This window comes from Mastigoproctus giganteus, chromosome 2, assembly GCF_048544385.1.
Source record: "Mastigoproctus giganteus isolate SK-2022 chromosome 2, ASM4854438v1, whole genome shotgun sequence".
NCBI lineage: Eukaryota > Metazoa > Arthropoda > Arachnida > Uropygi > Thelyphonidae > Mastigoproctus > Mastigoproctus giganteus.
In genome coordinates, this window is record NC_143576.1 from 95144555 (window position 1) to 95160188 (window position 15634).

At 32.9% G+C, this 15634-nt stretch overlaps 1 protein-coding gene across 5 annotated transcripts in view; it reads right to left on the minus strand.

Annotated features, from left to right (window-relative positions):
- Positions 1-15634, minus strand: part of LOC150089435 (ras-related protein Rab-14) — a 108623-nt gene that overhangs the window by 41800 nt on the left and 51189 nt on the right. For all 5 annotated transcript variants that reach the window (XM_090389476.1, XM_090389474.1, XM_090389478.1 and 2 more), the window contains exon 4: positions 14302-14368. In XM_090389476.1, the coding sequence (XP_090245602.1) occupies positions 14302-14368 (67 nt within the window). The remainder of the gene's footprint in view (positions 1-14301; positions 14369-15634) is intronic.

The following is a 15634-nucleotide window of genomic DNA, read 5'->3' on the forward strand; positions in this document are numbered from 1 at the left end:
AATGTTTGCCACTAATTACTGTCTTGTGTCATTTCTGCTTCTTGTGCCTCTGCTACTACTTTCCCGTGACGTTTCCGGTTATGGGTTCCTATGCGATTCACATTCCTTTAGATGTTACTTACCTCCCCTAAACATTTGTACCAATATTTTTGAGACACCCTGTATTGCTGGGTTCAAGAAACTGCAAATCAGGAGAGGGAAAAGAAACTAGTAAAAACTTTAAAAAGTACTGCAGTTATTCTTGCTTAACCTTACCTTGGCTAGGACTTCATAAAACTGACACTACTACAAAAAAAAAAAAAAAAAAGAATAACACTAACGGCAAAGTGAGGTTATATATTTTTGAAGTAATCATCTCCGGTGTGTACACACTGTTTACATCTTTTATACAAGTTTTGAAAACAATTCTGATACCGCTTTCAGCTGGTCGGTCACTGCAGCCTGGATGTCCTCTATTGTCCCATATTGCGTTCCTTTCATAACTGTTTTCATTTTGGGGGACAAAAATCTATTGGAGCCAAATCTGAAGAATATGGGGGGGGGGGTGTTCAATGACCGGAATCAATTTTTTTTGCCATAAGCACTCAATGCAACACTTGACTCTTTTCTTGTTGCTCAAAACTGAACGAATGCGGTACAAAATGCTGATGATTTCTATGTAGGCCGGGGGTGGGGGGCAACTCAGCCCCCAGCCTACGTAGAAATCAGACCTCTCATCTCATGACCTACAAATTGCATCGCACTGCAACAATATCAATTAACAATAGGTGCGTCTGCATACTCAAAACCAACCCTGTTATATAACAAACAGAGAACGGGACTAACCCCTCTTTTTCTGACAGACCACCAACGGACAGATACCGTAAGTATAACTCTTCTCCCTTATTCCGATAATTACCCGTTGGGCTTTGTTTCTCCTCCATCAGTTTGCTGATTACGATGCTAAGATTAAAGTTTTCTAAAAATTAAAATTATCTGATATTACAAATTAAATTATATCTATCCATATTCAATTAACTAAATAATTTATAAGAGCAAAAATAATCTCAATACAATGGCAAAACTGATAAGGAGTTAACAGAAACGGGTAATTATGAGACATTCCTTTAATCTGGCTATCGATCTGCTCAAAGCCCCCGATGATGACCAGGTAAAGGAATGTTTAGTTGATATTGAGTTGATGATTAATTAATTGCTATTTAAAGTTTGTTAAAATAATTATAATTTTAACTTCATTAAATATTAATCATATCTTTAATACCATTACAGACCCCAGGAATAGTTTAGACTACACATTCTAACTGAATCTCCTGTTTACAGGAGATTCAGTTAGAATGTGTAGTCTAAACTATTCCTGGGGGTTAGAACTCTCCTGTAAACAGGAGATTCAGTTAGAATTCTAACTGAATTTCCGTTTACACCTTAATACCTTTATAGAAAATAAATACCAGAAAATTGAAGTAGTTTAAACAATCAAACTATAATATATCAAGCACATATAATGTCTAATTGCCACACAGCAATAGCATTAACGTTGCAAGTGATAAATTGAAAATAATCATTTAGACATTTATATTAATTATTTAAAAACACAATATATATGAGTAATATGGAAAGAAAGTTAATAAATTGTAATAAATGTTATATAAATAAACGTTATATATGTGATCACTTGTCATACTTGCAATGTTAAATATATTGGTCAAACCAGTAATAATTTACATATCAGAATGAATTTACATCGTTCAGACATTAATACTTACAATAACAAGTCTAGTAAGAAAACAGGTAATCTTGAACATGATATTGAATAGACATTTCCAAAAACATACTTTTGGTAATATTTTCATTTCAATACTTAATGTAATTATTAACACAAATGAAAGATTACCGCAAGAAGAAATTAGCATGTTACAATATAAAACACTATATCCATATGGACTGAATAACAGATTTAATCAAAAATACATGACTAATAATTTGAAAGATATTTGTGTTTATAATACGTTTCAAATTGCTAAACTTCATAAATCTAAATGCAAAAGAAAATATAGTAAATCTAAAACATTTAAGAGCGACCGAGAACAGCTAGGGGATTTCATAGATTTATTTAAAATTTGGGACACCGGTCCTATAAACATTGGTAAAATACATAATACACTCTTCAGCATTAAACTTAGTGTACTCAAAGCCCTAAGCAGGAAAGCCAATAATTATGGCTTTGGATCGTGTCACCTTATGCACATTATACTAGACATTGTTAAATTCAGAATTAATATTTTGAATATTAACAAGCAACCAGAAAACTCTGTCCTCTTATATTTTAAAGATAAAATGATGGATAATTTGGATATACATAGAACTATTAACTTACATAACAACTTGCTACCTATTAATAACTTACATATTAATATCAGATTTAGATATGCTAAACCATTTGGTCTAAAAGCATGTAACTATAAAATAATAGCTACAAACCTTCACAATATTGGACAGGATATATGCGTTTGCCACAAGCTTTCATTTCTTAGATATGTAGATCCTAACCATAACCATATTATAACTGGCGATTTAGATATAATCCCATATCCCGAGCTTAGAGATATTTTATCACTCGGTTTTAAGTTTCAACCTAATCTACCTATTAATAAATCAACTTTTAAAAAACTGTTATATCTAGATTTATTAAAATACTGCATAAGATCTGCATACAACTATAACATACCGGTTGAGGCATACCACATGTGGCTGTTCACAATGCTAAATATCATATTTAACAAATATAATCAATTGAAATTCATACTAGATAATCTAAATAATACAAAATTAATAAATAAGCAGCTCAAAGAAATACATAAAAATTTTGTAATTACTCCGGTTGACAAAGCTGCTTGCAATTATATGTAAATCATATTACATAGAAATTATTAAAAATGAACTGCAGTCCAGTAGCACATACAAATACATAGCATCTTCCCCTAATGTAATAATCAAAAAACTAATAGCATTGCATAAAAAATTAAAGTTAAAGTACAATAACCTAAAATGTCTGTTTATATATGGTATACCTAAATTTCATAAATCACCTATTGCATTTAGGTTCATAACATCACATAGAGATAGTTATGCTAAAATTCCAGGTAAAACGTTAGAAAAGTTACTTAAAACTATATTAAATAATGTAAATAAAAGTATTATAACAACTTACCAATTATAAATGCAATAAAAAATAACAATATTCAGCAAATACAAACATTTGACTTTAACCGTTTATTCACTAGTATCAATCTCGACAATTTAAAATATGTTCTTCTCCAAAAACTATATTTGGAACATAAAAATGCTATAAAGTTTGATTTAACCTACTGGGATACTCTAATAAATTTATGTATTTTTAAGAATTACGTATATGACGGAACTTTGTTATACTTACAAGTGAATAGCACCCCCTATGGGAAGTCCAGCATCCTGCATAATTGCAAATCTCTATCTATATTCTACAGAAAGAACATTCCAAGATAACCTACTTATGTTCAGATATGTAGATGATCTATGTGTGTTTAATTGTCTGCATTTTGTTCAGGATTACAGCAAATTATATCCAGAAGAACTTGTATTGGAAAAAACTAACAGTTCTGATACTATTACAAATTACCTGGATCTTCGTATAAAAATATTCCATAATGATATAGATGTAAACGTATATAATAAAAGAGACGCATTTAATTTCAATGCAGTCGGCCTTACAAACTGGAGATCTAATATATCGAAATCAGTGCATGCTAATATCATTTTATCCCAATGCCTGAGGATTGCTTCTATTTGCAATAAAAACACAACCTGTTCAGTAAACATAATAGCATTGTACAACAAGTTGATAAATAATAATTTCTCTATCGTTTACCTGAAATACCACTTCAGGAAGGCAATCAATATAATTAATTTCAAAAATTTATTTTCTGAACCCATTGCTTCAATATAATTACCATAATTACAGATTTAGAGCCATGTATATTATGTACACTTTGCTTTCTTGGTGTCTTACAGTTTAGAAAACTTGTACCCGGCCTGCAAATTATAGTGTATCATTTATTTTGTTTTATGTTATTTTATCTTATAATCACACTGTATATACTTAAGTTCACACTAAGGTGACATGCAAATTCAGCTCAGGGTCCTACTATAGATCCCGGGCATACCCGAGCTACAACTTATATCTTGTATTGTCTTTAAGCTGTCCTACACTCTTTGATCTTATTTCTCCAAAATTATTAAGGTAATCCGAGGATGTAGAGGATGTAGGAGAAACTTGCTTATTTATACTACTATATTTTCACCTTTATGGAGTTCAGGCTCTGTTATTCCTACTCTACCTATTAGTTTTTATTCTTACTATCTGCATGTTTCTCTTTGCGTTAACTTAACTTTAATTAATTAATTATTTATTTTTACCATATCCATCACATAGGGGTCACCACATATATACTCATTAGAGGGATTATTATTTCATAATGACTAGTTGTTACATTATGTCCTGAATACGGTAGATATGCTTTATACTTTACGTTTATTCTTTTTAATTATTAAATTACGTTCTCTGTCGGGTCGACGATGTTCAATATATGCTTACATTTATAATATCTTCCTTTTGATTAAAAAAATTTTAACTACCTTTAATTGGTTTAGATTCAAATTACTTAATCTCTGGATTTTTTATATTTTATATATCTTAGCAGATATTGATCATTACAGAAACAGAGAACTCCTTGTCTTTTTTGCCTTCAGTCTGGGTGGTTGGCCTCAGTTGAAGTCATCTAGATTGTGGGTAGACAACGATAAGTTGTGTGTGTGTGTGTGTGTGTGTGTGTGTGTGTGTGTGTGTGTGTGTGTGTGTGTGTGTGTGTGTGTGTGTGTGTGTGTGTTTTTAATATATTTATATCCCTTGCGTTTCTTTAAATCCAGGTTGGTATTGTCTGCTTGAATTACCTTCTATATTATTATCTTCAGTATTATACAAAATATTTTATATATATATGTAAAATATAATACCAAAGAGTTAAAACCAGAAGAAATAGTGGAAAAAATAAACGGGATATGGCAAAAGCACGCAAAGCAGCAGCAATGGATGCAGAGGTATATTGTAATAAATATGACAGATAAAAATAAACATGGCAGTTCAAGTCACACGGAAAGCCAAAGGCCAAAAGGAAGAACACTTTTTGAGTTGACTTTAGTGTATCAGACTCACTCATCTCTGCAGCCATCTCTCCGGCAAGCTGAGTACAGTAAACCCGCTATTCACGGGGGTTACGTTTCTGAGAAATGGTGCGAATACCAAAAACGTGAATACCAGGTTATGCCGCCCATAATAATAAGAGTTCCATTCCAAAGTATGAAATATATAAGAAAAACTAGCCTAAAATTTTGTCTATATATTATATGTACCTACATAATATTATAGTGAAATACAAGCATAAGGCATTAAAATTAAAATAAAATATTAAATATAATATTAGAAATTTCAAAAAAAAATTTTTCAAACACATGGCATTCTCTTCCAAAACAACCCACTTTCGTCTGCATTGAATACCTGTTCGGGAACATATCCTTTATCCGTAATTAATTTTTTTAATTCATTTGGGAAACTTTCTGCAGCCACGAAATCTGCTGATGCAGACTTGCCAACAAGTTTCATGTTATGAAGAACATCAATTTTTAAACCTTTCAGACCAGCCTTTGCTAACTAAAAAATTTATCACGCCAGTGCTATCACCAGTTTCACTAAAGTGTTGAAAAAGATGTTTTGCCTTTTCACGAATGATAAGTGAACTTAACGGAATTTTTAGTTTGGTCTTCTAATCACAGATTTAAAGCTTTTTCCATTTTTTCTAATTTAACAACACAAGTTACAAAGCAAATTTTTGAAGCAATTAGTGTGTTTTCACTGACACTACAGCTGATTTTTTTTTCCGATTTCTTGATTGATCGTACCATTGACATTATTTTTTGCCACTTTCACCATTAGAAATTTTGTCTAATACAGTCAGTCCTCGTATAGCAGGATAGTTGTGTTCCTGGAAACCCTCGTGCAATGCAAAATCGTGCAATATAAACAACAGGCCCTATGGGAAAAATAGGGTTAGGTGCCGACCACTCAAGATTGAACACACATTTGTAATAAAATAATGCTTTTGCTTCTATCATAAGCAAGCTTGTTTTTTGTTTGATTTTCTATCAAAACAGATGACAGCTGTTCCATCTCTTCCAATTTTTTGTCTTAATCTAATGGATTTTAATTACACTTTGAGTTGTTCCTGCTATGAAAGCTGTTTTTATTTTCTCTGCATTCATTCTAAATCTTGGCGTTGCCTCATTTAGGCCTGTAGCACGTGCAATATCACATGGTCTTTCATTTCGCTCAAAGCGTTTCACAATTTCATATTTTTTTCTCTATCGACAGAGGCGGACTGGCCATAAGCCTTACTGGGAAAACCCCAGTGGGCCGGAGGCCGGTGTGATTCTGGCTTTAAACGCTAGTATGAGGCCACTACAAATTTTCCCGGGTAAGAATTTTTGACCCAGTGCGCCTCTGTTTATCGATATTGCTTTTCTTTTTCTCTCTGAATCTGTAGTGTCTTCACCAACGCTTCCTTTTAAGTATTTTACTCATTTTTAGGGAATAAAGCATAATAACAAAATGAGGAGGCAAGCTTGATACTCATAAACAAAGCTGTGGCGTGTAGCAACTGAATAAACAACACCGTAAAGGCAGAGACAACTCTATTAACACCTCACATTTTACTAAAGCACATTTCTGGGAGTTACTACCATAAAACAATTTCCAGTTGCGTTTCTGCTAGTGGAATCTGTTATAAATGGGTAGTAAACTCGATCTAATTGCATTTGCGATAATACCAATAGCTGGAATTGTGTGGGTTTTTACGCTGTTATGGTGAAATGTGTTTCTCCTTCACTGATATAAAAAAACAAATACATTTTCAGAATCTTCTCTTCATTCCTATCGTGTTGCGTTCAGTTGGGGTGATTCTGCATCCGACTGCCATTTCTTGTAAACACAAAGGCAAATCGTGCATGAGCAAATTCGGTTCGTGCTATATATGATATTGTTCCCCTATTTATAAATTGTGTATGATCGGATTCGAATTCGTGTAGTGTAAACAAGTGTTATACGAGGACTGACTGTAACTCAGTTTTACTCACTAATAATCACCTTATTTGATCTTTTCACAATTCCCATGTTATTCGTAGCCATATTTTCATAGGAGTTAAAAAAGAACTTGTCCACAATAAAGTCACTTTCTTTTAACCGTTAACACACTCGAAAAAGTCTGTTTACACTAACACTGCAAAATGGTAGATTTTTCACTTTCGTAAGTATAACAATTAAAAGCAAACGATGAAACCTTCCATGACAAGCATATAACACATACTGAACAAGGATTAGCGGGAAGAATTCGCAATTGTGTCACCCCTCTCTCCCCACCTGCCGAGCACTGTTTTGATCAGGAAAATGATCAAAACCACACCGGTTTTGATCATTTTCCGGCCACACCCATATTTTTTATGGTGGAAAATGTTCACGCCGCTTTAAAATTCACATTTTTTTTAGGGTTCATTTTATATTAAATCAGTAACCGTGAATAGCAGGGGTTATATATAATTACTGTATTATAATTTTGCAGGCTAGTACACCACGTTAAATTCTGTTGTTGTTATTTGGTTTTTAAGAGCATTAACAACTAAGGCCATATTGCTACGAGGATATGCGGTGGTCATTCCCTGACCTTTCTGCATCCTCCATATTTGGTGGTCACGGGCTCGAACCCCGGTCTAATCAAGAAGCATGTGCTATGCACTGCTGCTCCTGCCCACCTGGCTACGGAGGTGCCTGTTAAATTCTGTGAACTTAAGATGTGTTGTTTATTTTGGTCTCTGTACAGGAGCACAAATATAATAATATATATTGCAATAAAATAAAACAAAATAAGAACCCATAATGAGTAAGAAGTTAAACAAGAAAACATTTAGATTTAAACAGTTTTCATTATTATTTTTTTTACATTGAATTTAATAAATTTTTTTTTTTTAATTTGTTATTAAAACATTCTACTTTTTAAATAAAAAGTACCTTATTTGTTAAATTTAAGGTGTGTTTATGTATATGCTTTGGAATTTATTTTTCAGTTGAAAAATATAACAGTAGCCAATATTAAACTTTTTCAATGTTTGTTGCACAAATTATCATTAAATCAATATAATGTTAAATTATGCAATTAATTTTTGCTCTGGATTGCTTAAGTCACATTTATAAATAACAGAAAATTTTATAACATTACGAAGTATTACACTTCCCCACCAGACTACTTCATAATCCCACCCGGCTAGAAAAATTTTCTGGGGAAAGGGAGAACACTGCACACTCCCGCCTAAAAGTTTAGAATCAGTGTATAACAATAGTTTTTGGGTTTTTTTTTTTTAAAATTAGTTATGACAATGTAAGGTTTAATATAAAAAAATAACACATTATAAAGTATGTTAATATACTTTTTTTTTTATTAAACATTGAAAAATTTACAGCAAAAAAAAATAGTGAAATAGTTAATATTAACAACTATATTGATTTTTCATCAACATATCCTCCCAAGATTTTTTCACTGCCTTACACCAGATGTGCATTCTGGAGATTAATTTTATAATAGCATCTTGGCTAACATTACTGTAAGCCATCTGCAAGGTTTCCCATAAATCTTATGAAGATGGGCAGACTTGATGGAATTGATGGTCTAGATCAGTGGTTCCCAAACTACTGAGATCTACGGACCTCTTCAAAAAGCAAAAAAAAGTTTGTGAACCCCTACACACACACGGTAATTCAGGAGGAATAGTAAGTATTTTGGGAGGTTATAGTACCGATTATTCTGAGTAAAAAAGTACGTATAAATGTGTCCAATTCTCAATGGATACGGAGATACAGCTGTTTGAAACTGGCATGCACAAAGCCATTATGAGAGGTATTAAAGAATGATAAATGACATATTGTTTGTATTTATTGACTTTTTGAATGATATGAAACACAAATAATTGACAAATTTTTACAGTTCACAATAAATGTTTGAAAATCCCACTGCCAACCTAAATGCACTTTGCAACTATTGTGGTAATGTGTTGTTTTTCTGAGGTCATCTTGGCATTCCTTTATGATGGCAGCAGTATTCAAAATGCGAGCGAGCAATTCATCTCTTGTATTCACCTTTTCTTTGTATACTGTGCTTTTCATCCATCCCCATAAACAAAAATCTAACGGAGTGAGGTCTGGAGACCTTGGTGGCCAATGAACAAGACCACCACGGACAATCCAGAGAAAGTTCGATTTAGATATTGTATCACCAGATGGGTATAATCCATCTAAGTATCCCTCAAGGTCACCTGTAAGAAGTCGGATATAGGTTAGATTGAAAGTAATTAAATAAAGTTTGATTTTCCCTCAGATCACCAAGACTATGAGAATTGCCTTGGTAGAGTGCACTTTTCATTGTACACTACAGATAAAAATCAGTAATGAGAGACTGGGTGATCTCTGTGACCAACTGTTCCTGGAAATTAGGCACCCACCCAGCAGATCACACTGAAGTGCCAATGGTTACATGAGCCATGTATGCTGTAGCATTATCTTGTTATAGGTAGTTCCGGGCAATTTTGTCCTCAGTTAAACGGGTTCAGAATCATATTAATACTTCTGAGTTGATAGTGTTCTCAAAGGTTGATAGTATTCTCTATGGGACCAATTACTTATGTTTATAATATTGTGTGTACACTGACCTTTGGTTACACAGTTGTCTCCTCAATAGCATGTGAGCGACCAGTCTACCACACATACATGTTTTTGGAGTTGAAATACTCTGTTAAATGGAGCTGCATTTCATTGCTGAAAAAGGTAATGTCAAGAGTCTTCCCTATTAAAATTAACCCACTAACTTTCAGAAATTCACCACTAGCACTAGAAACCCACATAGCAAAGTGATTTTCTCAAGTGAGCTCCAAACAGCAGAGTGAATTTAGCACACCATCCCTGAAATGTTGCCTGAAATTTGATAATCAAATGCACCTGAAATGTACACATTACGTTACAGGTGTATTTGATTATCAAATAACATTCCACACAGAATTAACTTCTATATATTATATTCATGTTTACAAAACTTCAGTGTGTGATGCTCATTGTGAGCATCACACAAATGTGAGCATCACATTTGTGTGACAGTTTTTTTTGGTTGGGAGGGGAATCTAAAAAAAGTTGCAGCTGGTTTTTCACATTTACAGCAATGTTTCTGTGGAGAAATAGAGAATCAAAAACCTAACCCCTCCCAAGGACCAACAAAAAAAAAAAAAAAAAAGCCAAAAAACCTGGTATCAATCAATTTTTATTTCACTAATGGCTGAAACATGTTTATACACATTTTTTTTTCTGGTGGGTGGGGAACTGAGGAGACTACAGAATCATAAATGTGCTTAAAATTTCTCAGGAACCAATGAAAAATACACTGAAAATTTGATGTCAATCTAACTTTTCATTATGGTGCAATGTTCAAACATCCAATTTCTGTGTATGGGGCAGAGGAATGGGGGTAGAAAGGTATGGAATGAGAATTTATTCCAAATAACTTTTAAAGATGCTAACAGAATTCTTTGAAAATTTTGTACAAATTCAGCTTGGGGGAACTGCTAATTTTCTATTGGTCAGTTTAATGGGAGTTTTGGGATGCTTGACAAATCCTTCTAAAAGATCCAAATACAGGCATACCTCGGTTAACGTTACCTCTGATAACGAAGTCCGCAATTTCAAGCCCCATTTAACATAAAGAAAAGCAATTTCTTTGGAAACTAAACTAAATATCGTACGACGTGTTGAAAGCGGCGAAAGAAAATCCGATGTGGCACATTCTTTAGGATTAGCGCAATCAACTTTAACAACCATACTAAGTCAATCAGAAAAAATAAAACAGTCTGCTCAGAATTGTACAGATGTTACAGCGGCAAAATTAACTCGCTTAAGGAATCCAATTTTAGAAAAAAATGGAGAAAATGTTAAGTTTGTGGATAGATGATATGTCACAACGTCATATGCCTTTAAGTCAAATGGTCATTCAAGAAAAAGCATTATTTTTGTTTAATCACCTGAAATCTAAACAAACTGAAGAAATTACGGAAACCTTTGGGGCTTCTCGTGGTTGGTTCGAGAAATTTAAAAAAACGGGCCAGGATTCATAGTGTAAAATTAACAAGAGAAGCTGCAAATAAGTTTCCAGAAAAACTAAAGGAAATAATTGAACGTGAAAATTTTCCACCAAATTTGGTGTTCAATGTTGACGAAAGCGGTTTGTTCTGGAAACGGCTACCAACAAAAAGCTTCATTTCTATTGAAGAAAAATCAGCTGCTGGGTTCAAAGCAGCCAAAGACCGTTTAACGTTACTCTTTGGATCAAATGCCTCTGGCGATTATAAATTAAAATTGTTATTAGTTTACCATTCAGAAAATCCGAGGGCGTTAAAAGGTAACATAAAAATGAATTTACCTGTAATATGGAAAGCAAATAGAAAAGCGTGGGTTACCAAGGAGTTATTTACTGATTGGTTTGTTAACCACTTTTGTCCTGGAGTAAAACGGTATTGTCAAAAAAAAACAACTTTGAAGAAAAAGCTCTTTTGTTGTTAGACAATGCTCCGGGACATCCTACTGATCTTAACACGTTGGACACATGCATTCCTGTCAAAGTTGTGTTTCTTCCAGCAAACACAACTTTCCTGATTCAACCATTGGATCAGGGAGTAATAGCATCATTTAAAGCTTATTATCTGCGTCGAATTTTAAGCAATTTACCTGAACTAGAGGATAAAGAGGAAATGACAGTTAAAACTTTTTGGAAAAACTACACCATTAAAAACGCAATTGAAAACATTGATAGTTCTTGGAAAGAAGTCACTAAGAAATGCTTAAATGGAGTTTGGCGCAAAATATGGCCAGAAGTTGTACTAGAAGAAGAAAATAACATCCAAGAAATTAGAAATGAAGTTATCCAGATGGCTCAATCAATAGGTTTCGAAAATGTCGATGAAGAGGATGTTAGAAATTTATTGAATGCAGAAGATGATGGTTTTTCAGTGGAAGATTTAGAAAACCTTGTTAGCAACGAAGACAAAGATAATGAAGGCGAAGTTAAAGAAGTTCCTGCCGAAAAAGTGTTAACAACCAAAGATTTAAAAAGGTGCTTAAATGACATTGAAAACGTTTTAAATTTTTTTAGTGAAAATGATCCTGATTTAGGAAGAAGTGTTATAGTTAAGCGATCAGTGTTAAATGCAATAACTCCGTATAGGCAATTGTTAAATGAAAGAGAAAAAAAGCATAAACAATCAACTTTAACCTCATATTTTAAAATGTGATTTCACTTTGTATGTAAGTTGACTGTTTATTTAATAAAACTTTTCTTTGTTCGAAAAAAAGCTTTTCATTTTCTTTACGTAGGAACGTATCCCTATTCTGGCCATAGTATTTTTACCTCTGAAAACGAAGTTTCGGTTAACGAAGTAATTTCGTGGAACGCATCCTATTCGTTAATCGAGGTATGCCTGTATAAAATTGCACGAAAATCTGTCCACTGTCAGTCAAGTGTTACATCTGGGCAAATGTTTTGACAAATAGACACTTTATGTATTTGTAAATGCAATACCCCTAAAAATAGCATATTTTCATGTTTCTCAAATAAACTATTTTGAGCTACATGAAATATGACTGACTTATTCACTGACCTGTATATGATTCAACATTAATTCAGATTATATCAGTCATTATCAATGTTAATTAGTAAATTAGCATGACTGATGCTAATCTGCAAACTCTGAGATCTATTCAAAATATGCTGTAAAAACATTTTTCTAATGCTGCTTACACACACACACACAACTATTATCTATACCAAAAGATTGCTTACTTGCCTATTTTCTTTGTTATTTTCATTGTTTTGGAGTTTGCCAGCATATCAACATCTGTAGTTATAGATGTTGATATGCTGGCAAACTTATGGAGTGAGCAATGAAACAGGAAATCCAAAACCTTTACAGAAAAATCGATGGATATTTGTGAAAAATATAGTGATCCAGTAAATCTTTCCTAAGGTTTGTAATCCACAAAATCAACATCTTGGCATGGCAATCTACTAAATAAAAGCTGCATACCAACGCTAATTATTTTTGAGGCCATCAAAAATACACAATTCAACATGGCCATTTCATGTAACTCAAACATAAGTATTGTCTAATCTCAAACTGCTCCTCCACTATGGAGTTAATTCTTTCATATTTCTAATGTCATAACAAACTGAGTATTTGAAGACCAGAATTTTTAGTGATATAGTCACACAATCTAGATATCTGATGCAGAAATCAAATATAAATAAAAGATATCAATAATTACCATCATAAACAAAAGGATCATGAATGAGCTGGGTTAGTGTGGCAACTGCATTATCACAGCTTCATTGGAAAATTTAAAATCCTGCAGTGAACATAATGCATGTTAAACATGTCAGTTTATCTGCAGAGTGCATTACTTGGGAGTGTTAGCAAATGATAATAATTCACGATGGTAATAATTTATATCAACAACAAAAAAAAAAAAAAAAAGACTTGTGCACAAAAAGACATTTTGTGTGTATCCACCACATTACCCATTCATTTTACAGCTGCATATGGTAACAAACAATGCTTTAGCTACAATGTAGTCTATGGATAGCCTATGTGAAATTTATGGAAAAAAATAAATAATAACAATAATTGCTGGATTTCTACAAGTCTGATTTTAATTAAATTTAGGAAGGCTCGACAAATCATTCTTAAAAAAAAAAAAAAAAAAAAGCAAAATGTCAAATTTCATGAAAATCCACTCATCAGGAGTACAGTTATTACATGCATATGAAAAGAATAAAATGTAATTGTTGGACTTCTATTATCCAATGTTAATGAAAATTGGGATGGCTTCACAAATCTTTTTAAAAAGGCCCAAATATAAAATTTCATGAACATCCACTCCATTCCATTATTACTTGCATACAGATGGACAGAAGTGGTGAAGACAATAGGAGCATTACACATACATACTAACATACCTAAAAAAAACCAAATATGATAAAAAAAAAAAAGCCTACAATTTAAATTTTTTCATTTATGATTCAGGACATCATATTTTCCCCAAAATGAAAGTTTACTACAACAGTTAATACTTACTGTGTTAGGATTTGTTAAATTTCTAGCATCAGTCAACCAACTACTCAAATGGTTATAAGTGCTCCGCCTGTAATGAAAATCAAATTTAACAAATCACTCAGAGGAATTTATGATATAGAAAGTATGCTTCTTTACATTTAATTTATAGCTTTTCAATTCAAACTTGCACTTGTAAGTTTGAATTGAAAAGGGATTTGTATGTTTCTATTAATGAAAATAGTACAGTCAAACCTCCGAAATCTAAAAATCTACCAAGATCAGCAAATTTAATTGTTATATTGGCCAGTTACTATTCCCCCAGGGGCTCACATCTGGTGAGTATGGGCTTGGCACACCCAGGGTCCTGAGCTGGATATCTTCATTCTTCTCTTTCTTGGTGATTCCTCTCTTTCTCTCTCTCTCTCTCTCTCTCTCTCTCTCTCTCTCTCTCTCTCTCTCTCAGGGTAACTCGGGAATTTTTTTTTGGCTGGTGCAGCATAAGCCTCAGGCTTCCTTGCACCATATGTCTAATAATAATAATAAAGCAATGCATTAGAGCTGATTTGCACAAGTTGAAGACCTTAGGAGCCTTTAACTTTTTATTGAACTGCAAGGTCACTGAGAAATTTGTTAGATTGTGAAAATGTGCAATTGCTACTCATAAACAAAATTGGAGACAATGACAATAAGTAACAAACATTGGGGAAACTCAGTTCTGTATTTCATAATTTGTACATGATGCATCAGACTAAGGTAATTATCACAAGATCAGCAAATTTAATTGTTAGATTGGCCAGTTACTAAAGCAGTGCATTATAGCTGATTTGCACAAGTTGAAGACCTTAGTAGCCTTTAAGTTTTTATTGAACTGCAAGGTCACTGAGAAATTTGTTAGATCATCAAAATGTGCAATTGCTACTCATAAACAAAATTGGAGACAATGACAATAAGTAACGAACATTGGGAAACTCAGTTCTGTATTTCATAATTTGTACATGATGCATCAGACTAAGGTAATTATCACTAAATATATTTATTGTTCAGTGAAATTTTTTTAGAGTTTTTAGAAATTTACGTTTTTTGTGTGAAAGCAACATTGACATAGCAACTTTTATTTATTTGTAATAGTCCATATTAGGAAACCCAAAGGACTGCAGTCTTCAAAACACACAGATCTTGTGGAAAAGGTTCTACTGTCAAAAATGCTCAACATTGGGGTCTCGGTGAAACAACTATATAAAACTTCGTTTTTCTCCTTTCTGAAATATACCAACTCATATTTGCCCAAACATGAGTGACATAAATCAATATCTCTAGTTGAGGATACTAATACAATCACTCGAAGCAAATATTA